The 26,617-nt window shown below is 37.3% G+C and overlaps 1 protein-coding gene across 2 annotated transcripts in view; it reads left to right on the top strand.

Moving 5' to 3' along the window:
* CBFB (core-binding factor subunit beta) overlaps positions 1–26,617 on the top strand; it is a 56,313-nt gene that overhangs the window by 6,221 nt on the left and 23,475 nt on the right. For both annotated transcript variants that reach the window (XM_027075990.2, XM_027075991.2), the window contains exon 4: positions 24,790–24,906. In XM_027075990.2, coding sequence (XP_026931791.1) covers positions 24,790–24,906 — 117 coding nt within the window. The remainder of the gene's footprint in view (positions 1–24,789; positions 24,907–26,617) is intronic.

The following is a 26,617-nucleotide window of genomic DNA, read 5'->3' as shown; positions in this document are numbered from 1 at the left end:
TGTGTATGTATAATGAAGAATTTTTTGTTTTAATCTTATGAAATAAGGTTTGATTTTTTTGTGGGTGATGAACCAACTAGTCTTTGGAAAAGGAGAGGGAAAATAGATTACAGAATTTTTAGAATGAGTAATAAGTAATTTGCTCTCCTATGTATTAGCTTGCTTGCTTGCAAGATTACAAGCATATGATCCAAGTTTTACTATCTTGTAATTCTTGTATATAAGGAAGAAGTTGGGAAGTCATTGTAGGATTATTGCTTTTTTGGTCTGTTTTTGTGTGTGTAAGTGTAACTCAATGAAGAAGTTATTTTTTTCTTGTTCAAAACACTTCTTTTAATGCTAATTTATTTTGAGAGAGAGACAAAACACAAGCAGGGGGAGGGGCAGAGAGAGAGAGGGGGAGAGAGAGAATCCCAAGCAGGCTCCACACTCAGTGTGGAGCCCGATGTCGGGCTCAATCTCAGGACTGTGCGATCATGACCTGAGCTGAAATCAAGAGTCAGGCACTTAACTGACTGGGCCACTCAGGTGTTTTTCCAAAACACTTTTTTAATGTTTGTTTAACATGGTAGATCAGAGACTACAGATGGAAACCAAAAAAAGCTTTTTCTTCACCTTTGATGCTAAACTTCAGAATGGACATCTCAGAGTTACCCAAGTCTTCTTGTATTTAATAACTAATAAATGGGTGTTAACTCTACTAGAAAGTATGTTTGCTTAAATTAATTTAATGGTAACTGTTTACCAGATTGAAGTCCACATTATTCTTGGACTTAAGCCATTGATATGTTTTCAGTTACATGACCAATAATAACAAAAATGTTGTATGGCTATTGTAGCATTTGGGGGATGTGTTTTCAGATATACCTGGAAAATTGATAGAACTGATGCAAGTTATCAGGAAACATACTTTATTAACATTTGTTTTAGAAGTTTTTTCTGTTAAAGGGCACATATCAAATATTTTCAATTTTGCAAGCATATGGACTCTATTGCAGCTGCTCAAGTCAGTTGTTATAGTGGAAAAGGAGCCATAGACAATATGTAAACAAATGAGTGTGGCTGTATCCCAAGAGTAGTAACAGTGGCAAATTCAGTATCTTTCCCACAGATTTAAATCTATAAATGTTTATACGTAGATCATGTACTTTTTAAATATACTTTTCAACACCTGTAGTGTACCAATAGAATCCAGAAGGAAAAAAACATGTTAAGGCACAAAAAACAAAACTAAGAAACTACTACTATATTGCTCCATTCCAGTGGGATAAAGTATACCAGTGAATTTAGAGAAAAGATACTGACCCATGTTTTCTCAACCATGGAGCTCAAACTATGGGGTCTCTTATTTTTCTTATTCCTTTTTTATGGTCTCCTGATAACCATTAGCTTTTAAATCTGTCCCATAGGATTAGGACTAGGACTAGAAGCAAAGAAAAATGGAAGTAATTTCCCCCCATGTTAATTATTTGCCTCTGCTTTTTATTTTATTTATTTATTTATTTATTTTTAATTTTTTTTTTCAACATTTATTTATTTTTGGGACAGAGAGAGACAGAGCATGAACGGGGGAGGGGCAGAGAGAGAGGGAGACACAGAATCGGAAACAGGCTCCAGGCTCTGAGCCATCAGCCCAGAGCCTGACACGGGGCTCGAACTCACGGACCGCGAGATCGTGACCTGGCTGAAGTCGGACGCTTAACCGACTGCGCCACCCAGGCGCCCCAGCCTCTGCTTTTTATATTGGATCACAGATCAATGTCTTCTACAAATTCTCAGCCTAGTCACCTCCTCAAGCAGCTTAGTTCTCTTCCCATTCACACCCAACTTTGAGAAAACTATGGTCAAGGCTTTGGAGTTAGGCATACTTGAGGAGTTAAGTCCTGGCTTCATTTAGAAATGTGTATCTTTGCACAATTTATTTAACCTTTATGGTCCTCAATTATAACATGAGGTTAATGCGTACTTCCCAAGGTTGCCCTAGTGATTAAATGAAATAGTGTATATAAAGTACTTAGCCTGGTACCTGACAGAGGAGTTCATTCATTCAGAACGTACTTGTTTTACATCTGTTGTGTATACTAGGCACTGTCCTAGGCGCTTGAGATGCATCAGTGAACAAAATAAAGATCCTGCCCTGGGGGTTGTTTTATGGAAGGAGTGGAGAATAGACAGTATACGTAATAAGTAAGTTATATAATATGTCACAAAGTGGTTAGTGCTCTGGAAAAAAAGGAAAAGTCGAATAGAATAAGGATGATCAATGAGAATGTTAAATGGAATGATCTGGATAAAGAAAGTCATATATTTGAGCAGAGACCTGAAGGAGGTTAGGGAATGATGAGCCATGCAGGTATCAGGGGAAAGATATTCAAGACAGAGGAGACACCCACTGTAAGGGTCGTAGAGTGGGAGCATGTGTTTGATAAACAGCAGACAACCCAGTGTGCCCGGAGTAGACTGTGCAAGGAGGAGGGTAATAGGAGATGAGGTCAGGAAGATAACAAGGAGTCAGTTTATGTGACCTTGAAACAACATGGACTTTTATTCTGAATGAAATGGGGGAGCGGTTTCAGATTTTTGAGCAGATGAACAATGGGATCTGCCTTAGGTTTGGAAAGGATCTAAGTTAATAGACTGTAGAGTGGCAGGAGTGAGGCAGGGAGACCATTTTGGCTGTTGCAGTGATCTTGGCGAGAGGCTAGAGTAGCAGCAGTGGAGGTGGTGAGAAGTGATCATAGTCTGAATGTATGTGTGATGTGAGAGTCAAGAAGGACTCCAGCGTTTTTGGCAAGAGCAACTGGGAGAATGGGATTGCTGCCATCTGAGATAGGAAAGGCTGTGGGTGGAGCAATTTTGAGGAGCAGTTTAGGACATGTGTGTTTGTGGTGGTCACTTGTTAATGCACTTATTTTCTTACCACCCACCTTTTACTTACTAAGTTATGGCACAGCTTTTTCATAAGTGACCCTTCATTTGCTTATCCCAAGCATTCAGTGATCTGTTAAAAACAATCAGCTTTAGCGATGTATACTTTCCATACAACAGAATGCACCCCTTTTAATTGTATATATAGATCTGAGTTTTGACAAACGTATACATCCATGCCAACACTATCCACATTCGAGATAGAGTTTCAGTCACTGGCTCAGGCCGGGGGCTGTGCAGTCTCTGAAGATGACTGGAGCTGAGGCATCCACTTTCAAGCTCACTCACGTGACTGTTAGTAGGTGGCTTCACTTCCTGGTCATGTGTGCCTCTCCATAGAGAGAAAAAGAATGAAGTCACCCTGCTTTTTATGACCTGTTCTCCAGTTGTATCTTATTCTGTTCATTAGAAGGGAGTCACTAAGTCTAGCCCACACTCAGCAGGGAAGGAGGAGTATTTATTCATGTACATGGGTGTGAATACCAGGAGACTGGGATCATTGGGGCTATCTTAGAGGCTGGCTACCCCAATAATTCACTTTAATTTAGTGAATTCTGAAAATATTAGAATTAATAGGAAACGGAAGCTATGTATTTTCTTTGATTTGAAACACGGCTTTCTTAGAAGAGATTTAAAATAATATAGTATAATATAGTATACACTATATATACTATACTGATACGCTATAATGAAAAGAGCTGATTTAAGTCAAAAGATAACCGTAACTTTTTTACCTGTTGATGGGAACCAAAATGTCTGTCCTATTCATATACCTTATGTCAGGATTAAATGAGGTACCAGAATATGTGAAAATGCTTTTAAAATTGTAAAGCACTATGTAAAATGAGGCTATCTGATGATTTTGTAGGGTGAAATTATGGATAATTTAATTATGGAGTTTCAGTGCTATCCTGTGCCTTAGGTCAGCTTCACTTGTAGCTGTACAGTTTTGGAACACCACATTTTTCCCAAGTGGTCCATCCTGGTGTATTATAAACCCAGATAGCGAAAATGTTTGTAATTCTTCCTTAATCTAAACTGCTTTTCTCTAATTTCAGTTTAAGAAGACAAAGGAAAGCAACCAATCAGAATTTAAGTTATTCTTAGTTAAATTTTTGTATGCCAAGCAAATTCCAATTCCTCTGATCTTTCCTCTTAAGACCCATTTTCAATTACTCTTTATTTCAAACAAATGCAAATGATTATGGTTCACCGTAAGTTATTAGTCTTGAATGGTCAGATTAATGGTTTTTCATGCATTCTGTATTTTGTAAAGCCTCATTGGGGTTTCAAGTTAATTATTGTATATGCTTACTACATGATCCTAGTTTTTGAGTAGAAAGATAAAGGGTATGAAAAATATTTTATAAACTGAAAAAAAAATGAACTTTACAGTGCTACTGTTTGTTTTCTATGGAAATTGAATATACTATCTAGTGTTACTACACTCACCCAATACAGTTGTTGTATTTCTATTTATAACTTCTGATTTTATTTGATAGTCAAATAACATTACTAGCAGACATTGAGAAGTAGTTATGAAGCATATGTCATTAGAGCAGATGCTTTAAGAAATTTTGGTTCTATTTTTTCTCCTCTGAACTTTTGTACTTAAAACAAAAATCTTTTATCTTTCATTTTCATGAGCATAAGTAAAGCAAAATTTAACAGCATTTGATTTAATGAATGAGGACAGATTCTTCTTGTAAATGCTTTTTCCAAAGTTCTGTGATTCTGCTGCTTCTGGAGTATTTTGCTTACTTGCCTGCAGGATCTTTGTCCCAAAATAAATATTGTGTCTGTTTATATACCATCCACAATTTGGCAGGGTTTAGAGGACTCCTTGATGTTAGCTTTGAGAAATCCCTATTCAAGCTCAACAAGTTCCTTCTCCTCCTCAGGCAGCCCAGTCACTCCAAATAAAAGATAGCTGTGGTAAAGCTTTGGAATGTGATTTTCCCCAAGAGAAATTGACACAACTTTTTCAACTAGTTTGTCAAATCCAGATTTTAAGTATGTATTTCTATTCAATTAAAACATGAAGTATATTTTCTAGCATTTAGTTATCAGGAATTTAGTGCATCGGAATAAGTAATCTGTTTTAAAGCTGACTTCCAGGGCGCCTGAGTGGCTCAATTGGTTAAGCATCTGACTTCTTCAGCTCAGGTCATGATCTCGCGGCTTGTGAGTTTGAGCCCTGCATCCAGCTCTGTGCTGACAGCTAAGAGCCTGGAGCCTGCTTCGGATTCTGTGTCTCCCCCTCTCTCTGCCCATCCCATGCTCATGCTCTGTCTCTCTCTGTCTCTCAATAATAAATAAACGTTAAAAAAATCTTTTCTAAAAAGCTGACTTCCATGTAATTATTTTTATTATTTTATTTTTTCATCATAAGTATACCCTTTAATCCCCATCATCTATTTCACCCTTTCCCCTCACCCTCTCCCCTCTGATAACCATCAGTTTGTTTTCTATAGTTAAGAGTTTGTTTCTTGGTTTGTCTGGTTTTTTAAAGTATATTTTAAGCATACTATAATATTTTAATAACTGAATTATAAAATTTAGAATTGACAGCCTTATGCTTATATTTTTAAAGACAAGTTTTCATTTTAATAATTTTTAAATCTAGGAGAGTTGACTGACTTCATGCATAAACAAGATGGTTTAAAAATTAGGATGTCTGGGGCACCTGGGTGGCTCAGTCAGTTAAGCGTCCAAGTCTTCATTTCAGCTCAGGTCATGATCTCACAGTTTGTGGGATCGAGCCTCCCATCGAGTTCTGCACTGACAGTGTAGAGCCTGCTTGGGACTCTCTCCCTCTCTCTCTGACCCTTCCCCTCTCATGCTCTTTTTCTCTCTCTTTTTCTCTCAAAGTAAATAAATAAATTTCAAAAAAAAAATTAAATTTAGGATGTCCCAGTACCTTCCAGTTAGAGTTACATTAATTTGCATATATGGTAAATGTTCCTCCAGAGTATTTGAAGATTGTATATTCTCTTTCTCTTCTCTTGAATTGTATCATTTGCATGGATTTACCTTTAGTGTAAGGGTAAAATTTTAGTTGTGGCCTTATCTGAATTATATATTCCAAGTTAAAGAAGACAGTAGGTCTGAGGGGACCTCTGTAGGCTGCTACATCCTAATTTTTCTGCTCGTTTTCTTTCATAATTTTTTTTTCAAATATTTCTATTTATGAGACAAAATTCACCTACCTTAGGTGTACAATTCAGTAAAGAAATGTATACGGTCAGTGGTGTAACCACCACCACAATCAAGATGTAGAACATTTCCATAACCTCAAAAAGTTTCCTCATGTCCTTTTGCAGTCAGTCCTCTCACCCCCTGGACCAGGCAATCACTGATCTGCTTTCTATTACTATAGTTTTGTCTTTTCTAGAATTTCATATAAACATAGTCACACAGTATATAGACTTTTGTGTCTAGCTGTCACTTAGCAACATGCTTTTGAAATTCATCCATGTTGTGTGTATAGTAGTCCATTTCTTTTTATTACTGAGTAGTATTCCATTGTGTGGATATACTACATTTTGTTTATCCAGTAATATTCGTCTGTGTGTGTGTGTGTGTGTGTGTGTGTGTGTATGTGTGTGTACACACACACCACATCTTTTTTATCCATTCATCATCGATACACACACCACATCTTTATCCATTCATCAGTTGATTGACATTTGAGCTCTTTCCATACTTTGGCTATCACCAGTAGTGCTACTATAAACATTGGGGTGCATGTGCCCCTTCAAATCCGCATTTTTGTATCCTTTGGATAAATACCTAGTAGTGCAATTGCTGGGTCATAGGGTAGTTCTATTTTTAATATTTTGAGGAACCGCCATACTATTTTCCAAAGTGGCTGCACCAGTTGGCATTCCTACCAGCACTGCACAAGGGTTCCTCTTTCTCCGTGTCCTCGCCAACATATGTTGTTGCCTCAGTTGTTAATTTTAGTTATTCTGACAGGTGTGAGGTAGTATCTCATTGTGCTTTTGATTTATATTTCATTGATGATGAGTGATGTTGAGCATCTTTTCATATGTCAGTTGGCCATTTGGATGTCTTTAGAAAAGTGTCTATTCATGTCTTTTGCCCATTTCTCCACTGGATTGTTTTTTGGGTATTGAATTTGATAAGTTCTTTATAGATTTTGGATACTAACCTTTTATCTGGTATGTCATTTGCAGATATCTTCTCCTATTTCTTCAGTTGCCTTTTAGTTTTGCTGATTGTTTTCTTTGCTGTGCAGAAGCTTTTTATCTTGATGAGGTTCCAATAGTTCATTTTTGCTTTTGTTTCCCTTGCCTGCCACATTTTTTTAAATGTGTGAGAACACTCATGAGTTGGGGTAGGAGCAGAGAGGAGTGAGAGAATCCTAAGCAGGCGGGGCTTGATCCCACAAACCCGTGAGATCATGACCTGAACTGAAATCAAGAGTTGGACTCTCAACTGACTCAGCTACCCAGGCACCCCTACACCACATCTTCTTTATCTGTTTATCAATTGATGGACATTTCGGCCATTTCCATAATTTGGCTATTGTAGGTAATGCTGCTGTAAACATCAGAGTTCATGTACTCCTTTGAATTAATATTTTTGTGTTATTTGGGTAAATACCTAGTAGTGAAATTGCTGGATCTTAGGGTAGTTCTATTTTTAACTTTTTGAAAAACCTCAGTACTATTTTCCAGAGTGACTACATGAGTTTGCATTCCCACCAACAGTGCAAGAGGGTTCACCTTTCTCCACATCCTCACCAATACTTGTTGTTTCTTGTGTTTATTTTATTTTATTTTATTTTATTTTATTTTTTAATGTTTATTCAGTTTTTTGAGAGAGAGTGTGTGCACGTGCGTGCAAGCAGGGGAGAGAGAAAGAGGGAGGGAGACACCGAATCCAAAGCTGGCTCCAGGCTTTGAGCTGTCAGCCCAAAGCCTGATGCCAGGCTGGAACTCACAGACCTTGAGATAATGACCTGAGCTGAAGTTGGACCCAGGTGCCCCATTGTGTAGTTGGTTTTAGCAGAGGGGAGGTGGATGGGGGGGATTGGTTAAATTGGTGATGGGGATTAAGGAGGGCATTTGTTGTGATGAGAACCGGGTATTTTATGGAAGTGTTGAATCATATTGTACAACTGAAACTAATAACACACTGTATGCTAACAAACTGAAATTAAAATTAAAACTTAAAAAAAAAAAAAAAAAAGAATTATGGGGCACCTGGATGGCTCAGTCAGTTAAGGGTCTGACTCTTGATATTGGCTCAGGTCATGATCTCACAGTTCATGAGATCGAGCTCTGCGCTGATGATGCAGAGCCTGCTTGGGATTCTCTCTCTCTCTCTATCCCTTCAGTTCTCTCTCTCTCTCTCTCTCTCTCTCTCTCTCTCAAAATAAATAAAGTTAAAGTATGCCAGGAGCTGTTTTAATTGATACATAAATAACATACACTGATACTTGCATAATTTCCATTTTACTGGTAAGAAAACATTTGTAAATTTTAATACTTTTAGCTTGAGCAAGCTCAGAGACTTTTTATTTCTTTGATAACACTTCTCAGATACTTAGTTTTCTACAGAGGATTAGAAGCCATAGCCTGGCTAACAAGTTCTTCATGTTATAGACTGTGCTATGGTAAGGAGTTTAATTAATGTTACTTTCTTTTATGAAAGTATACAATATGAACAGTTGGAAATTATTATCCATCATAAACTTTTCACTTTGAAAATTGATATGTACTTAGGAACGAAGAATTTAAAATAACACTTAAAATGTGCCTTCTGGTAGTATAACTGTGCTTTTAGGACTCATACTGTCCTATACTGTGCATCCTGAGAAGGAGAGGGCCAAGTCTGGGAATGTTTGCCAGGTTGTTTTTGTGGATGAAAACCTTTCTTCCACAAATACAACCAATACTGAGCCCTTTTGTGTTTTAAAATTTCAGATGTTAAATAAATAAATAAATAAATAAAATTTCAGATGTAAAGTCAGGTTGATCTTCAGATTAAAACAAAAGGATAGCTCAGAACATGTGACTTCAACATTTCCATTAGGAAAATTTAGGTGTTTTTCAAGCAAACAAAATATTCTACACATATTAAACCATAATTTTTAATAAATGTCTGGCAATATTACAAAATATTGCTTTAGGGGCGCCTGGGTGGCGCAGTCGGTTAAGCGTCTGACTTCAGCCAGGTCACGATCTCGCGGTCCGTGAGTTCGAGCCCCGCGTCAGGCTCTGGGCTGATGGCTCAGAGCCTGGAGCCTGTTTCCGATTCTGTGTCTCCCTCTCTCTCTGCCCCTCCCCCGTTCATGCTCTGTCTCTCTCTGTCCCAAAAATAAATAAACGTTGGAAAAAAAAAAACAAAAAACACAAAATATTGCTTTAAAAATAATGGCCCTTTGAGGTGCCTGGGTGGCTCAGTCGGTTGAGCGTCCAACTTTGGCTCCAGTCATGATCTCGCGGTTCGTGAGTTCGAGCCCCACATCGGTCTCTGTGCTGACAGCTCAGAGCCTGGAGCCTGCTTCGGATTCCGTGTCTCCCTCTCTCTCTGCCCCTCCCCTGCTTATACTCTGTTTTCTCTCTCACTCTCTCTCTCTCAAAAATAAATAAACATTAAAATTTTTTTTAAAAAATTAATGGCCTTTGGGAGAACCCTCCGCATTTTTGAGGGTATTGCTTATTCATGGCAGCCTTTTAGTCCTTGCTGTTCCTTTGCTATCCAGAACATTTCTGGGCCATTTTTAAAAATTGAAGTAAAACGCACATAACAAAATTCGCCATCTTACCCATTTTAAAGTATATGATTCATTGGTTTTTAATATATTCGTCGCATGCATCCTTCCCCACCATCTAATTCTGGAATATTTTCAGAACTTGAGACCATTTTAAATACGTTTTGAAAATCTGTAGACCAGTTTTATGGTGATCATTGCCAGGCCCTGTGGTAGATGATTTACATTATCATAGATTCTCTGAAACCTGCACTATATAGTGAAGTCTTCTGTTGGATTTTAGAACACATTTGGTGATAGCTAGATTTTACAGCCAAGGAGCCTGGGGCCCAGAGAAGGTCAGAAATATCTTCAGAAATCATGTAATCTACTTCCTAGGGACAGCCAGGATCCAGACTCAAGTTTTGTTTTGTTTTTTTTCCCCAGAATCTGTTTGTTTGCAAGACACCACACTGTTGCTAATAAATAATCATTAGGTAGGTTGCCAGGAATTCCACATACCACCTCATATTATTTTAGCCTACTAAGTTACTCTTTCCATTACACTGGATAATCACTGATATTTTAATGTGGTCTTTTTACATCTCATTTTGATGTCTTCAAAACAACCTTATCCTTCATCTTTTTCTTTTTAACCTTTTAACTTTACTTGACTTGTTTTTCTAACTTGTAGGGCAAGTGATGTTCAATATGACAATTGAGCTGCTAGATAACTGCACATAATTCTTCCATGTTAATAGTATGTTAATAATAATAACGTTAGTAAAAGTAGTTCTGATGTTTTAAAAAGTAATTGTCACAGAGTTGACCAGGGAATGGGCTACAGTAAACAGCATCTGCCTCTTTTATTACTTTTTTTTCCTAAGAAGCAAATAATTCTGTCATTTAATTTTAGAAGGTTTTCACTTGAAATTGTACCTCTTTAGTACAGTTCAAGACTGTCTTAAACATGCATTGTTTACTTTGAGTCATAGAATGAAGATGGCAGAACTAGTAAGATATTTTGGGGTGGGGGAAGTATTCATATATATTCTGTAGTCATATAAAGAGTTCATGGTATTAACTGTTGTAAATGCTGTGGAGTTAAGCATTAAATTGACTGTCCAGCCTCTTATTTATTCTTTAGGAAAATTGTCTGTTTTCACACTTCCTGAAATACTTTGAAAACATTAATAATGCAGTTCATTAATGCCACTGTGGTTTAAGTGAATATATAGAGTTAGGAGTTCTGATTGCTAACTTCTGCCTCCTAACTAACTTTGCAACCTTCTGCAGATGAATTATTTAATATCTCTCACTTTTATGTATGTATGTGTGTAATCTCTGCACTCAGTGTGGGGCTCAAACTCATAACCCCAAGGTCAAGAGTCACATGCTCTACTGAGCTAGCCAGACACACCAGTATCTCTCACTTTTAATTTCTTTGTTTTAAAATTTTACCTGTTGGATGGTTATAAAGGTCAGATAGGACTTGGAAAAGTTTTGAAAGCTGTAGAGAATTTATATGAACTTAAGGTGGTAATACTAGTTAAACTTGAGTGAAAAAGTGTTAGGAAAAGAGAATTAAGAAATGAAGGAAGGTATATAGAGCTGTTTGGGACTGGGGTGAGGATTTCTTTAAGTAAAGTGAGTTCAAAGTAGAGGCATGGAGGCGCACCTGGGTGGCTCTGTCAATTGACCAACTCTTTTTTTTCCAAAAATTTTTTAATGTTTTTATATTATTTTTGAGAGAGAGAGACAGAGTGTGAGCAGGGGAAGGGCAGGGAGAGAGGGAGACACAGAATCTGAAGCAGGCTCCAAGCTGACAGCACAGAGCCTGACTTGGGGCTAGAACTCACGAACCGTGAGATCATGATCTGAGCTGATGTCGTTGCTTAACCACCTGAGCCACCCAGGCGCCCCTGACCATCCAACTCTTGATTTCAGCTGAGGTCATGATCCCAGGGTCGTGGGAGTCGCCCCCATGCTGAGCCTGGAGCCTACTTGGGATTCTCTCTCTTCTGTGCCTCTCCCGTCACTCGTGTGCACATGCACACGTGCTTTTTCTCTCTCAAAATGAAGGAAAAAAAAAAAAGTAGAGGCATGGAGTTGCAGAGTCTAGAAATAGCATTCGTGGTCTTAGCAGTGTTCAAGTTTTTGGTGGTTTGTGATGCTTAGGCTAATGTTACTTTTTTATGCAGTAAGAAAGCAGGTATTTTAAATATATACCTCCATGAAGAAAAAAATTATGTAAGAATATAATCATATTATAAATTTTTAAGTTTTAGATTAGACTAGACATGTTTTCTCCTTAATCTCAGAGTATGAGTATTATTGGGATGTAAGAATCTTTTCAGATTGCTCACCAAAAGGAATGGCTTTTCCAGATGTTGGACTATCAGTGTTTCTAGGTGGAACATTCTTCTGAAAAATGACGTTTAGAGGAAATTTTCAACACTTGACATTAACTTTGTGTGGCATGGTACAATAAAACCAGTGTAATGTTTCAGCATGCTTTTTCTGCTGTAGAGTTTACTGCAGTGTGATTTTTAAGTACCATAAAATACCTTACGAGAGGTTCCAAATTAGGTGGGCTAGTTCTACATATAATTCTATATAGTTTTTTAAATATGTTCACTAATGCATTTTTCCCTTAAATGCCAGTCATCTTTGCATTTGTTAAGTTTATCTTACAAATAAAAGAGTGGATAAAAATGTACGTACAGTTTTAGAAATAACAAAACGGGTGTCCATGTACTTGTTACTGAAGATAACAGTATATCTACACTAGAACTGTGATGTCTAGCATGGTAGCCACTGGCCACATGTGACTATTGAGCACTTGAAATGTGATTGGTCTGATTGACATTTGCTGTTTGTGAAAGAGTACACACTGGATTTTGAAAACTTCGTATAAAAAAAAGAATGTAAGATTTCTCAATTTTTATATTATGTATCGAAATAATGTTTTAGATACATTTGGTTAAATAACAGTATTATAATTAATTTCACCTGTTTCTTTTTAATTTTTTGAATATGTCCTAGAAAGTTTACATTTACTTCTGTGACTTGCATTTGTGGTTCCCGCTATATTTCTATTGGACACTGATGCCTTAGAAAACTCCACAGTCCTCTACCCCTCTTCACAAAACAAAACAAAAAACAACCCACTATCCCGACTGATATATTTATTCCCTTGCTTTCCTTTGTCATTTTATTCGTATGCACATGTTTCTAGACAATGCATTGTTTAGTTTTGAAACTGAACATAGCAAGCACAGACTTCATGGCAGTATCAGTGAAAGACTGTAATGTAGTTTTTAATGTGAAAGGTCCTAGGAGATAAGCTGAACAGAGTCTCAGAGTCAAGTCTGGATTTTCAGCTTCTTTGCAAATTTGAAAAGCCCGTCTGGGGAAGTTTGTGAGCAGAGTCATGAGTAGGTTGTAGAAAACCTAAGGCTCACACTGGAATTGGGACATGTGCATAATGTGAGCCAATGTTCACAGCATGCTAGAGATCCGGAGGAAATAACGGTCAGAGGGAGTGGGCTACTCTGTATTTTCTGATTCTGTTTTTTGATTCTACCTCCTTTTCACAGGAGTTTCTCCATAAATCTTTTCATTTTATAAAACTGAAACTGTAAACCCATTAAATAATAACTTCCCATTCTCCTTTCCCCAAGCCCTTGGCATCCACCATTCTTTTTTTTTTTTTTTTTAAGTTTTATTTATTTATTTTGAGAGAGAAAGAGAGAGCAAGCGCATGAGCAGGGGAGATGTGGAGAGAGGGAGAGAGAGAATCCCAAGCAGGCTCCACACCGTCCATGCAGAGCCCAACATGGGGTTTGAATTCACAAACTGAGATCGTGACCTGAGCCGAAAACAAGAGTCAGATGTTTAACTGACTGAGCCACCCAGGCACCCCTGGCATCTACCATTCTACTTTTTATGATATTGACTAAGTACCTCATGTAAGTGAAATCATATAGTATTTGTCTTTTTAGTACTGGCTTATTTCACTTAGTATAATGTTCTGAAGATTCATCCATCGTGTAGCATATTGTAAAATTTTCTTAAAAGGCTCAATAATACTACTTTGTATGTTTTATACCGCATTTTGCTTATCCATTCATTTGTCAGTGGACACTTGGATGGTTTCCATGTTTTAGATATTGTGAATTATGCTGCAATGAACATGAATATACATATATGTCTTTGAGATCCTTGCTTTCAGTTCTTCTGAATGTTTACCCAGAATTGGAATTGCTGGATCATAATTTTAAAAAATGTTTTTTTAATGTTTATTTTTGAGAGAGAGAGGCAGAGCATGAGCAGGGGAGAGGCAGAGAGGGAGAGGGAGACACAGAATCCGAAGCAGGCTCCAGGCTCTGAGGTGTCAGCACAGAGCCCTGACACAAGTCTCGAACGCATGAACCGTGAGATCATGACCCGAGCTGAAGTTGGATGCCTAACCGACTGTGCCACCCAGGTGCCCCTCTGGATCATAATTTTTTTTTTAATTTTTTTTTTAATTTTTTTTAACGTTTATTTATTTTTGAGACAGAGAGAGACAGAGCATGAACGGGGAAGGGTCAGAGAGAGGGAGACACAGAATCTGAAACAGGCTCCAGGCTCTGAACTGTCAGCACAGAGCCCGACACGGGGCTCGAACTCACGGACCGTGAGATCATGACCCGAGCCAAAGTCGGCCACTCAACCGACTGAGCCACCCAAGTGCCCCATGGATCATAATTTTTTGAGGAACCACCATACTGTTTTCCACCGCAGATAAATGTTCTTTCTGTGTTCCCACCAGCACTGCACCAGGGTTCCAGTTTCTCATTCTTAACCAACACGTGCTTTCTATTTTTGTGACAGTAACCATGCTAATGTGGGGTAGTATCTGTCATTATAGTTTTGATTTGTGTTTCCCTAATGATTAGTGATGTTGAGCATCTTTTCATGTACTGATTGGCTATTTGTGTATCTTCAGAGAAATGACTGTTCCGGTTCTTTGCCCATTTTTTTCTTTTTTAATTTTTTTTTTCAACGTTTATTTATTTTTGGGACAGAGAGAGACAGAGCATGAACGGGGGAGGGGCAGAGAGAGAGGGAGACACAGAATCGGAAACAGGCTCCAGGCTCTGAGCCATCAGGCTCCAGAGCCTGACGCGGGGCTCGAACTCCCGGACCGCGAGATCGTGACCTGGCTGAAGTCGGATGCTTAACCGACTGCGCCACCCAGGTGCCCCACTTTGCCCATTTTTTTAATTGAATTTTTTGTTGTTCAGTTTTAGGAATTCTCTATATTAATTTTGGATATGAATCCCTTAACATATATATCTTTTGCACATACTTTCTTCCATTCTGTGGGTTGCCTTTTTATTCTGATGATAGTGTCTTTAGATGCACAAAAATTTTTAATGTTCATTGAGTCCTGTTTGTGTTTTTTTTGTTATCTGTGTCTTTGGTGTCATCTCCAAGAAATCATTGTCAGATCCAGTGTCATGAAGCTTTTATGCTATGTTTACTTCTAAAAGTTTTATAATTTCAGGTCTTATATTTAAGGGTTTGATCTGTTTTGAGTTAGTTTTTGTATATAGTGTTAGGTAAGGGTCCAGCTTCATTCTTTGCATGTGGATATCCATTTTCCCAGCACCGTTTGTTGAAAAAGACTGTTCTTTCACTGTTGGATGATCTTGACACGCTTGTCAGAGATCATGTGACCATATACAAGATGGTTTATTCCTTGGCTTTCTATTCTATTCCATCAGTCTGTATGTTTGTCTTTGTGTCAGAACTATACTTTTTTTGATTATACTGTAGCTTTGTAGTAAATGTTGAAATCAGGAACTATGAGTCCTCACATTTTTGTCTTTTTCAAGATTGTTTTGGCTATCCATGGTCCCTTGAGATTCCATGTAAATTTTAAGATGGGTTTTTCTATTTGGTTAACGCATGCATTTATTGAATATGTACACACATACAATCTCAGTTCCAGGTACATTCTGAATTAAACTGTATTATGATTTCTCTTTTGAATTATAAGGAGTAGATGGTAAATTACATTAAATCACTACAGAAGAAGCTATTTTTTACACTTACATGCAATCCAATCATGATTCAGAGGCAAGTGAAATTGAATGACTGTCTTAGTGATTATCCAACAGGCAAGCAGTTGACTGCATTTATGAACAGGGAGGAGCATGTGGCTAAAGGAAGATGAGTCAGAACCAAGTATCTTCCAAAGGAATCTGTTAAATAGACTACAGAAACAATTAAAATTAAAAGGCAGGGTACATATTTCATTAGCAGAATATCTTGTTTTCCTTGGTGTCTGTGCCATCCTGGTATTACTGCATATCTGTTGATTCATTGGTGAGAACCTTTGTTCAGTTCTCTCAAAAAAAAAAAAAAAAAAAAAGGCTTTTTTCCCTTGGAAAGAAATCGCTTTGTAAAACATCGGTGGTAATGTGCATGCACGCAGTCAGTATGTTTGTGGTGCTCTATGTGTCTCATATGTTTTATGAATGTTTATGTCTTAACTAATTTTTACTCTCACCTGTGAAAGAGGTATTATTTAGCTCTGATTTTATATGTAAGGAATCTGAGGCTTATTAGCAAACTTAAATTTGTCTCAGACACACTGATAAAGCTAGAATTTAAATCCAGGTTTTATCTGATTCCAAAGCACATTTTATCATTCTTCCTATTATAGCGATAATATTCCTTTTCTTTTACCAATATTTACAGTTGGACCCCCTCGATGGCTCAGTCTGTAGAGCTTGTGCCTCTTTTTTTTGTTTTTGTTTTTGTTTTGTTTTTTATGTTTGTTTATTTTTGAGAGAGAGAGTGCTCGAGCCCATGAGCAGGGGAGGGCAAAGACAGGGAGAGAAAATCTCAAGCAGGCTCCACACTGTCAGCTCAGAGCCTGACATCACACTCAAATTCACAAACTGAGATCATGACCTGAGCCGAAATCAAGAAATAAAGAGTTGGACACTCAACCAACTGAGCCACCCAGGCACCCCTGTAGAGCACATGCTTCTTGAGTGCAAGCCCCACATTGGGCGTAGAGCTTACTTAAAAAATAAATACATTGGGGCGCCTGGGTGGCACAGTTGGTTGAGCGTCCGACTTCAGCCAGGTCACGATCTCGCGGTCCGTGAGTTCGAGCCCCGCGTCAGGCTCTGGGCTGATGGCTCAGAGCCTGGAGCCTGTTTCCGATTCTGTGTCTCCCTCTCTCTCTGCCCCTCCCCCGTTCATGCTCTGTCTCTCTCTGTCCCAAAAATAAATAAATGTTGAAAAAAAAATTTTTTTTAAATAAAAAAATACATACATTAATTCATTAAAAATTATACAGTTGATTTTCATTGTATGGTAGTTATCTTCTATAGTGGCTGCAGACACTGAATTAGTACTAAACAGCTGCTTGCCAGGATGTTACAGAGTTAGGTTCTGGCAAGCCCCGGGTCATAACATTTTCCTCGATCAATACATAAACTTGTTTTATGTGTGTTTCTGTTTAAGGAAAACTTGTTTAATAATATATATTGTTTATTCATTAACACTGAACAATGGTAAAATGTTAGGCATCTAGGTTACTTATAATCCTTTGCCATTTTGAAAAAAAAAAAACCTTACAGGTGAACATCCTTATAATCAAATATTTTGAGTACATCTTTGATTAAACTTTAGGATATAGTCATAGGGCATGACATTATTTGATCAAAGGAAAATTCACACTGCTAAAAAAAAATGCCTTCCCAAAATTGTTAACCAGTTTATACTACTGACAATATAGTAGAACCTGGTTTCTCGTCTTGTAGACTTGAAGTTCTTTTTTATTTTTTACATTTGTTTAGAAATAGATACAGTTATCTTGTTTTAATTTTATAGATTTGGTTATAGTTAGTGAATTTTTTTCAGGTCTTTGGCCATTTTATTTATTTTCTTTTAAACTTATTTTTTTCATATGGTTAGCCATTTTTCCTATTTCCACTAGTTAAATAAAATATCCTTTTACCATTGATTTGAAATGTTGCCTTTTTCATTTATTAAATACTTGGTTTCATTTCTGATTTTTTCTTTATTCTAGTAAGTTTCTTCTGACTTCCGTAGCACTGGTACCTATGTACTGGTTGCATTGTTACATGTTTTAATATCTGAAAGGGCAGAAAAATACTTTCTAATATTTTCTTGGATAGTCTGATTCTTTTTTATGAACTATAGACTTATTTCTCAAATTCCAGAAAACATTATTTTGAGATTTCATTGGAACTTTGTTAGAATAAGGATTACTTTGGGATAAATTGGCATTTGTAGTCTTACCATTAGAGAATATCACACCTCACCAGTTATTAAAATCATTTGCTTTGTTTCAGAAATTAGCTATTTTCTTTTTATAAAGTCTACATGTTCCTTCTTAAATTTACTCTTAGTAGTTGATACTTTTACTGATATTTTAAAATAAGGTGTTTTTTTTTCCATCTTATTTTCTAAAGAGTTACTATCGTAATATAGGAAAGTTGTTGGTTTTTGCATATTATTTTTATCAGCAGCCACTTTATTTTTTTTAATTAGTTTATTTATTTTGAGAGAGACAGAGACAGCACGAGTTGGGGAGAGGCAGGCAGAGAGAGAGAGAAGAGAGAATCCCAAGCAGGCTCTGAGCCTCCAGCACAAGGCCCAGCGCGGGGCTTCAGCTCAGGAAACCTCAAGATCATGACCTGAGCTGAAACCAAGAGTCGGATGCTTAACTGGCTGAGCCACCCAGGTGCCCCATCCAGCCACTTTATTGAATTCATTAATTCACTTGGTTTTTTAGTTGAATATTCTGGATTTTTCAGGTAGATAATCTTCAGTCTTATTTATGTACAAGTTTGCTAGAACTGTAGTCTTTCTAAATTTTTATTTATTTATTTATTTATTTTGAGAGAGAGCACGAGCAGGAGAAAGGGGCAGAGAGAGAGAATCTTTAAGCAAACTCCATGTGGAGCCTGATGAGGGGGCTTGATCCGAAGACCCTGGGATCATGACCTGAGCCAAAATCAAGAGTTAGCTCAACCTTCTGAGCCACCCAGGTGCCCCAGAACTGTAGTCTGGGGACATTGGAAAGCTGACGGATTTAAACTTCTTACAGTTTTACTATCATTTGGTACATTCCGTTAACCTTAAGAGTTAAGTGAGTCCTACTTAATGTAAGGGGTGAATTCAGTTTTGATTCTTACAGTTCTTTATTTATGTAGTCAGCTGTTCCTCCTTAAAGACTTTAAGTTGACTGGTGTTGGAATCTTTTTTGGATGGTAGGATGTACATCTTTTTTAAATGCCTGGTATATTCACACTGCCCTGGATAATCATACCCTGCACAAAATGATAGGTAGTAAACGTTTGTTGAATAGGTGGATCTTTTCAAATTGAAATTAGAAGCTACAAGAAACCATTTCTAATTCCAGCTCTGTTTCTGCTCTTCTATTAATCATTGTTTAAATATTTACCGAATACCTAAGGGGCTGATCATTCCCTCTTACTGTTTTCTCTAATAACTCAATTTCTAGATTTTAGTTAACAAGTGTTTTAAGTTCTAGCAGTTTATTATAGAGAAGTGAACTATTCTTTCTGATTGAAATGGTTTTTTTGACAATAAAGTTTTCTCTTTGTTTTTGGCAATAGCTTTGACACTTAGTTTCTGTCTCTAGATGTATCTTTTTCTCTTTTCTCTTTTTCTTTTTTTTTACTTTGAGAGAGAGAGCACTAGTGAGCAAGGGGCAGAGAGGGAGAGAGAGAATCCCACAAGGGGCAGAGAGAGAGAGAGAGAGAGAGAGAGAGAGAGAGAGAGAGAGAAGTGGGCCTCAACCAGGGCTCCTGTTTTACCCAAAGTGGGGCTTGAGCTCACCTGATACGGGGCTCAAGCTCACCCAGTGTGGGGAGTTTCTGTCTATATTGATTTTGTGGCTTAGTACTGGTGTGGTGGGAGTCTTCTTTGCAAATCTACCGTTTTTCTATTTTAATTATCTTGAAATTATTTTCTTTAGAACTTCTCAGAAGAGACAACTCTTTGCTGTCCTGTTGTACCCTCAATTTCTATTCTTAGTGCAGCTACCCAGGAGCTAGAAACACTAAATAAACTTCTATAAATATATAGTATTTTAGAAGGGCAGTTGAGGATGCCACTGGTTATTCCAAATTTAGATATTCTCAGAATAAGTAGAGTCCAGACTCTCAGAGATAGAACTGTTTGTACAGGTTGATAAATGAGAAGTTGACTAGGTTCTCTATGTCTCTATGTCTCTTATGTCTTTCCTCTGACATTTATGTTGCAAAACACAGAATAACTAATTTTTAGCTATTTAGGAAGTTTGGTCAATTTAAGTGAAGACTGTTTATCATCTTTCTGGCTCTCTGCTACAAAGATCTTGGTGCCTATGAGGGAAGAGGAAGAATGAAGTTTTTACTGTCATGATTGAATCTTTTTGCCTTGTACAGTCTTGAGAATGTGGTGAAAGTAGTGAACTTACAAAAAAAAATGCACATGGGCTCAGTCAAACACACACATTTTTACATAGAATTTCAAGGTGTTTCTGGTCTTTTTGAAACTTCCATAAACCCAAACTCCTGTAGGTTCTCTGAACTCCAGACTAAGAACTCCTACCTTAAATAAAAGCAATCCTAAAAGTTATGAGTGACCTAAGATCCTGTAAGATAATACTTAGGTATCTAATGCATCCAACAAAGGGGAAATTTTTCCGTGGGGTCCTATAACTTAACCTTTAGCCACTAGGTTCCTTATGTGTTTTTCTTTCTCTTCACTGGCTATTTATAGCCAGCTCTGATGGGTTCTTTTCTTTTATCCAGCATCTAGACATTGGATGTCCTCAGAGTTCTTCCTGGCCCCCCTTCTTTTCTCCTTCTACTTATTGCTTGGCCAATGTCTTCCTCTCCCTTGGATTTAAATACCACTGTATTGTTGATGGCTGCTAGATTTATATCACCGGCCCATATCTTCTCAGAGTGCTAGTATCCCATATGCAACTGTAAAGTTATTGTAAGTGTTTTTATAATTGTTTTATTGAGATAAAATTCATATACCATAAAATTCATGCTTTAAGAATGTACAATTCAGGGATTTTTAGTATATTCGCAGAATTGTGCAACTATTACCGCTGTCTAATTCCAAAACATTTTCATCATCCAGAAAGAAACCCTATACCTATTAGCAATCACTTATCCCTCCCCCACCTTCCCTCGCCATCAGCCCCAGGCAACCACTAATCTCCTTTCTGTCTCTCTCTGTAATTGCACATTTGTATGTGCCAATGTATATTCACATCTCAAATAAATGGAATCATGTAATATGTGGCCCTTTTCTGATTTGTTTCACTTAGCATAATGTTTTCAAAATTGAACAGGGGCGCCTGGGTGGCTCAGTCGGTTAAGTGTCCGACTTCGGCTCAGGTCCTGATCTCACGGTTTGTGAGTTCGAGCCCCGCGTCGGGTTCTGTGCTGACCGCTCAGAGCCTGGAGCCTGTTTCAGATTCTGTGTCTCCTTCTCTCTCTGACCCTCCCCCGTTCATGCTCTGTCTCTCTCTGTCTCAAAAGTAAATAAACGTTAAAAAAAATTTTTTTTTTTTTTTTTTTAAATTGAATATTGTAGCATGGGGCACCTGGGTGGTTCAGTCAGTTAGTTGGCCGACTTTGGCTCAGGTCATGATCTTGCGGTCCGTGAGTTCAAGCCCCGCATCAGGCTGTGTGCTGACAGCTAGAGCCTGGAGCCTGCTTTGGATTCTGTGACTCCCTCTCTGTCTGCCCCTCTCCCACTCATGCTCTGTCTCTCTTGCTCTCAAAACTAAATAAACATTAAAAAAAAATTTTTTTAAAACAATATTGTAGCATGTATCAATACTTTATTCCTTTTTGTGGGTGAATTGTATCCCAGTATGTGGATAATGCCAAGCTGACAGTGCATACCTGTATTTGCTGAAGCTCTACTGCTACAGTGATGTGGTATTTAAAGGTGACAGTAAGGTCATATTATGCATAATTTGGATTGAATGTAATGTCACACCTGATATTTAGAGATTGATTTTATTAAAAATTACATAATACTATTACCTTATTTCCAGAAGAATACAATGTGAGGCTGTAGTCATTTTGAACTTTCTGTGAAGTCTCACATTCCCTGCTACTTTACTTTTGGAAAAATAAGCAGGCTATTTTGTTGTTTCTGTGTGTGATGAGCTGAATCTGTTTAATACTTTTTTTTAAAGTTTATTTATTTAATCTCTATACCCAACATGGGGCTTGAACTCATGACCCCAGAATCAAGAATACATGCTTTTCCAACTGAGCCAACCAGTCACCCCTGAATCGATTGTTTTTTACTTTTAAAGGCTTTATAGAATACATTTCGTTTAAAATATTTAATTGTTCTAGGACAATAGATTTAATCCCTAGGTCACATTCTAATACATTTTCTTTTCACAGTTTGAAATAAGTCATCATTATCTTCAGTGAAAAATATCTTAGTGTTTAAATTGTATTATTAGATTATACTACGAAATGCTGAACTGTTAAGAGACAGAATTTTATTTTCTTCATACTTTGAGGTTTGGTATTCATGAAATGTATGAAAGTGCCAAACATTTGAAGATCTAAATGTAAAACTGTATTTTTGAATGTGAACATCTAAATAAATCACCAGAGTCATCTAAATATTATTTTACATTATGATTCTAGGCACTAGCCTTGACTAAGAACTATAGTCTTTTTCCGAATCCACTTAGAAATTTCCCGAAACAGATTGGTGGTTTTCTTTGTCGTGAGAGAATGTTTATAAAGAAGTAATGAATGGGCTTTTTAAAAATTCAGTAATTTCATAAGGAAAATAATTTTGATTATATAGAGTTAATATGAATAAGCTAGATTATGGAATCTTTGATTCTAAATGATATAAATCATGTGATGAAGAACGTAGAATCTAATCATGAAGTTGACCTTTCTCTCCTGTTAGAAGAGGAGAATTCTGTGCATGATTAGTGTGAGAATTTAATGAGGTACTTTGATAGGTGAAATGTTACAGTCCTCACTGTGTGGCACCCTCCTATGTGAGAAAGAGTAGGTGGAGATCTTGATTAGAAGATGTGTTAAGTCAAGTTACATTGATAGGCAGTGAGGAGGGCTATTGTTTTTAGGTTTTGAGGTGTTGAAAGTGAGGTTGTCATAGTCACTTGTCTGACGGGGTGCACTTTAGTGGAGTTTTAAATTCACAATGTAGAAGAGAATGAGCACTTATCAGAACAGAAGGAAATATGTGGTTAAACGGTTTCAGCTATAACTGTAGGCTACTTCCCTTGGTCCAAATGGGAGGAGAAATGGAACCTTATGTTTTGGACTTCTTTTCCCAATATAAATAGAAGTTAGTTCAGGGTGGTTTATTGGAGCCCTTAACAAGAAAAAGGTTGTGTTAATAGTAGAGGGGAATGACAAAAATAAGATGGCATAAATCCTATAGGTTTTATTTTACAGGTGTCTCAGTTGTAATTTTTTGAGCATATTTGTAATTGTTGACAGTCAATTATTCTTATTAAACCTTTCTAGAAACAAGAATGCCCCAAAATTTTTGAAGAAACTGCTGAATTGAGAAAAAAAGTTGATGTTTACAGCTTTTTACTTAAAATGAAAACTGTCTTAACCAATTTTATATAATTAGGAGTAATAAATAATGCTAATTTTAGCTCACAAAAGCACTTGGATTATTTAAATAAAATCTATTTGGTGTAGACAAATGAAGACCTTATTTATAAATGTATATTTGATAACCTGGAGTTTTGAAAAGTCATTGAAGTCCTGCTTCTTCTGCATTTAAGAAATCTTATTAAGGCATTAAATGATAAACATCTATGCTGATTTTTATTCTGAAGCCCATGTTTTCTTTTTGTTTTAATTTTTTTTAAGTTCACTTATTTACTTAGAGCATGCATGCAAGTCAGGGAGGGACAGAGAGGGAGAGGGAGAGGGAGAGGGAGAGAGAGAGAGAGAGAGAGAGAGAGAGAGAGAGAGAGAATCCCAAGCAGGCTCCATGCTATTAGTGCAGAGCCTGGTGCGGGGCTCAAACTCATGAACTGTGAGATCATAACCTGAGCCAAAATCAAGGGTCAGAGGCTTAACCAACTAAGCCACCCAGGTGCCCCTGAAGCCCGTGTTAAATGAGGTAGAGAAGATCTAAAATAACAATGTTTGTTTGTTTGTTTTTTCCTAAAGTCACTATTAGGATAGTGTGATATTAGGATGGGGGAAGAGTGTGGGAATTATAATAAATTTTTTATATTTCTTACTGTTTCACAATAAAATTTTCACCTTAAGATGACAGTATTAGCACCTTTCCTTTCTTGGTGGATCCTTAATTGTTCTTGAGCACAGTTATATTTTCAGGCAGTATCAGAATTTGGTGGTTGAAAATGAAAGTGGTCTGAATTTTGAAATCATACCTAAAGTGTCTTTTAATCTAGAATCATTTATGTTTACTTGAAAAATAATGGTGAATAAATAAATGTGGTATCAGTTAAGTTTCTTTGGTTAAAAGCAGACTAACTGGCTAACTGAAGTTAGAAAAAAAGGAAAAAAGCTGCATTACTTCATAGGAAGCAATGAGGTAGCTTATAAAACTGAAGGGAAGTATGAAGAGCCCGACTCTGGGTGGCTCCAGGTTTCCAAATAGAGGGAAACTGTGTGTGCTGTCTTTAGGGGCTCGTGAATTCCAGTTGTTTTCCATCTTTATAGCTTTTTACCCGAGGTTCAAAAATCAAGGCAAAGTACCTATTGTCCTAGCTTCAGCTTCAACTATGTCTATTTCAAGTATCATTTTATTATAGTTTTTATAAAATTTGTATCACTTTTTTTAAAAAATAATTTGAGAGAATTGTGACTAGAAATAAAATCCTGGTAAACCAGATTAACTTAACTTCTAGAATTTGGTCACAGCTATGGTTTATATACCTTCCTATAATTCTTAATTTTATAATTGTATTCATCTTTTTTTCCCCCAAGAAAACCACAGGTTTCCTTAAAGCTTATTCTTCATTTTTCATGTATCTGATGGCTTATCATTGGTTTTCATGTGTCTTTTCTGTGTCTTAGGTGTATTTGAAGGCTCCCATGATTCTGAATGGAGTCTGTGTTATCTGGAAAGGCTGGATTGACCTCCAGAGACTGGATGGTATGGGCTGCCTGGAGTTTGATGAGGAGCGAGCCCAGGTAGGGTGACTTCAGGCTCTACTAAACATGGTCCCTTTCTGTACCCCTAATCTTCAACCAGACATCTATTTTACCCCATCTTTAAGAGTAAGTGTAAAAAGTTTCATGTTGAAGTGATGTTGAGGAATCTTTAAGATGTGCAGACTCATTTTGGTCCTGGTTTTGGGGAAAATTTTTCCTTCAGTGGTTCTAAATTTCATTGGATTATTCCTGTCTGCTCAGTGGGGGCACTTCAAAGTCCAGTAAATGGTTCTGTTTAATATTTGTTCTTGATCTTTAGAACATTAGATCGGGTAGAAGAGTTCAAAATAAAATGTAGCATTTCTGAAATGGAGCAACACTTCTGGAATGACTTGGTGAGGAGTTTGGTAAATCCTCTCCCCAAAAAGCAGTGCTTAAACTGGACAAATTGTTTAAAACACACACTCGTGCATATGCGCGCACACACACACACACACACATATATTTAAGGTCTCTGGAAATTAACCAAAGGACATGCATTGAGAGGTATTTATTCAAAAAAAGCTACTGAATTTCAATAAGGACAGTGATAACTTGTGTCAGTAGCTGCTTCCATTAGTTCCCTCAGCTCTGTGGTCCCTCAGGTTAGACAGGCAGGTGGGACAAGCCAGAGGACTGGCAACTCTATTGTCCTGTCAGAAGGAGCTGACCTTATTTAGAGCAGTGCATGAAAAAATCCATACCCAGGAATGTCATCAAAAACAATAGAGGTCTCTGTGGCAAATGTTCTGGGAAGGCTAATGATGTGAGAAGCAACAAAATGACCAACTAGCCAGAAATTTATCAGAAATCTAGGGAAAGAGTTTGCTAATGTGGGCCCTATTAAAATCACACTTACTTCTCAGTTCATGGGTTTGAACCCCGCATCAGGCTCTGTGCTGATGGCTCAGAGCCTGGAGCCTGCTTCAGATTCTGTGTCTCCTTCTGTGTCTCTCTCTGCCCCTCCCCTGCTGATGCTCTGTCTCTCTCTCCTTCAAAAATAAACGTTAAAAAAAAAAAATTTTTTTTTTAAATCACACTTACTTCTCATGTTCCAGAAGACTATGCATATATAAAGCTGCCCTGGCTCAGGAGAGGACAAAGAGGGCCCTTCCAAGCTACCAGTCTACCAGGGTAGAGTGATGAACTCCCTGCACTTTGAAAGTATCCCTCAAGCTGCACACAGATCTGGTGGCAAAAGAACGAAGTGCTGATTCAAGGTGTTTAAGCTAAACCTCTCAACAGTCATTGGCTGACTATTAAGTTATGCTGACCTAGGGCAGCCCCCTAGAAAGCTAGACTTAAAAAGAAAACAAAACAAAACTAAGCAGGGACATGCAGAGGCTACGCATTACTGGAGAAGCAAACTACAGAATTAGTCCAGGTAAGTCACTAAACAAATAAAAACAGCAACAGCACAGTGGAGGCAGGGGTCAGAATTCAGAGTTGCTACAAAATATTGTCTAAAATGTCCAATTTTAAACCAAAAAATTAAAGAGACATGTAAATAGACATGAAAGTATTACTGATACTCAGGGAAAAAAATAGCCAATAGACACTATCTTTGAGGGATCCCAAATGTTGCTTCTTAGTGACAAAGGCTTAAAAGCAGTTATTTATCAGTATGTTCAAAGAATTCAAGGAAGATTCTTCTTTAAAGGATTAAAGGCAAATTACAATGACAGTGACTCATCAAACGGAGCATATCAGT

This window comes from Acinonyx jubatus, chromosome E2 (genome assembly GCF_027475565.1).
Source record: "Acinonyx jubatus isolate Ajub_Pintada_27869175 chromosome E2, VMU_Ajub_asm_v1.0, whole genome shotgun sequence".
In the NCBI taxonomy this organism is placed as follows: Eukaryota; Metazoa; Chordata; class Mammalia; order Carnivora; family Felidae; genus Acinonyx; species Acinonyx jubatus.
This window is presented reverse-complemented; position numbering and strand designations above follow the sequence as displayed.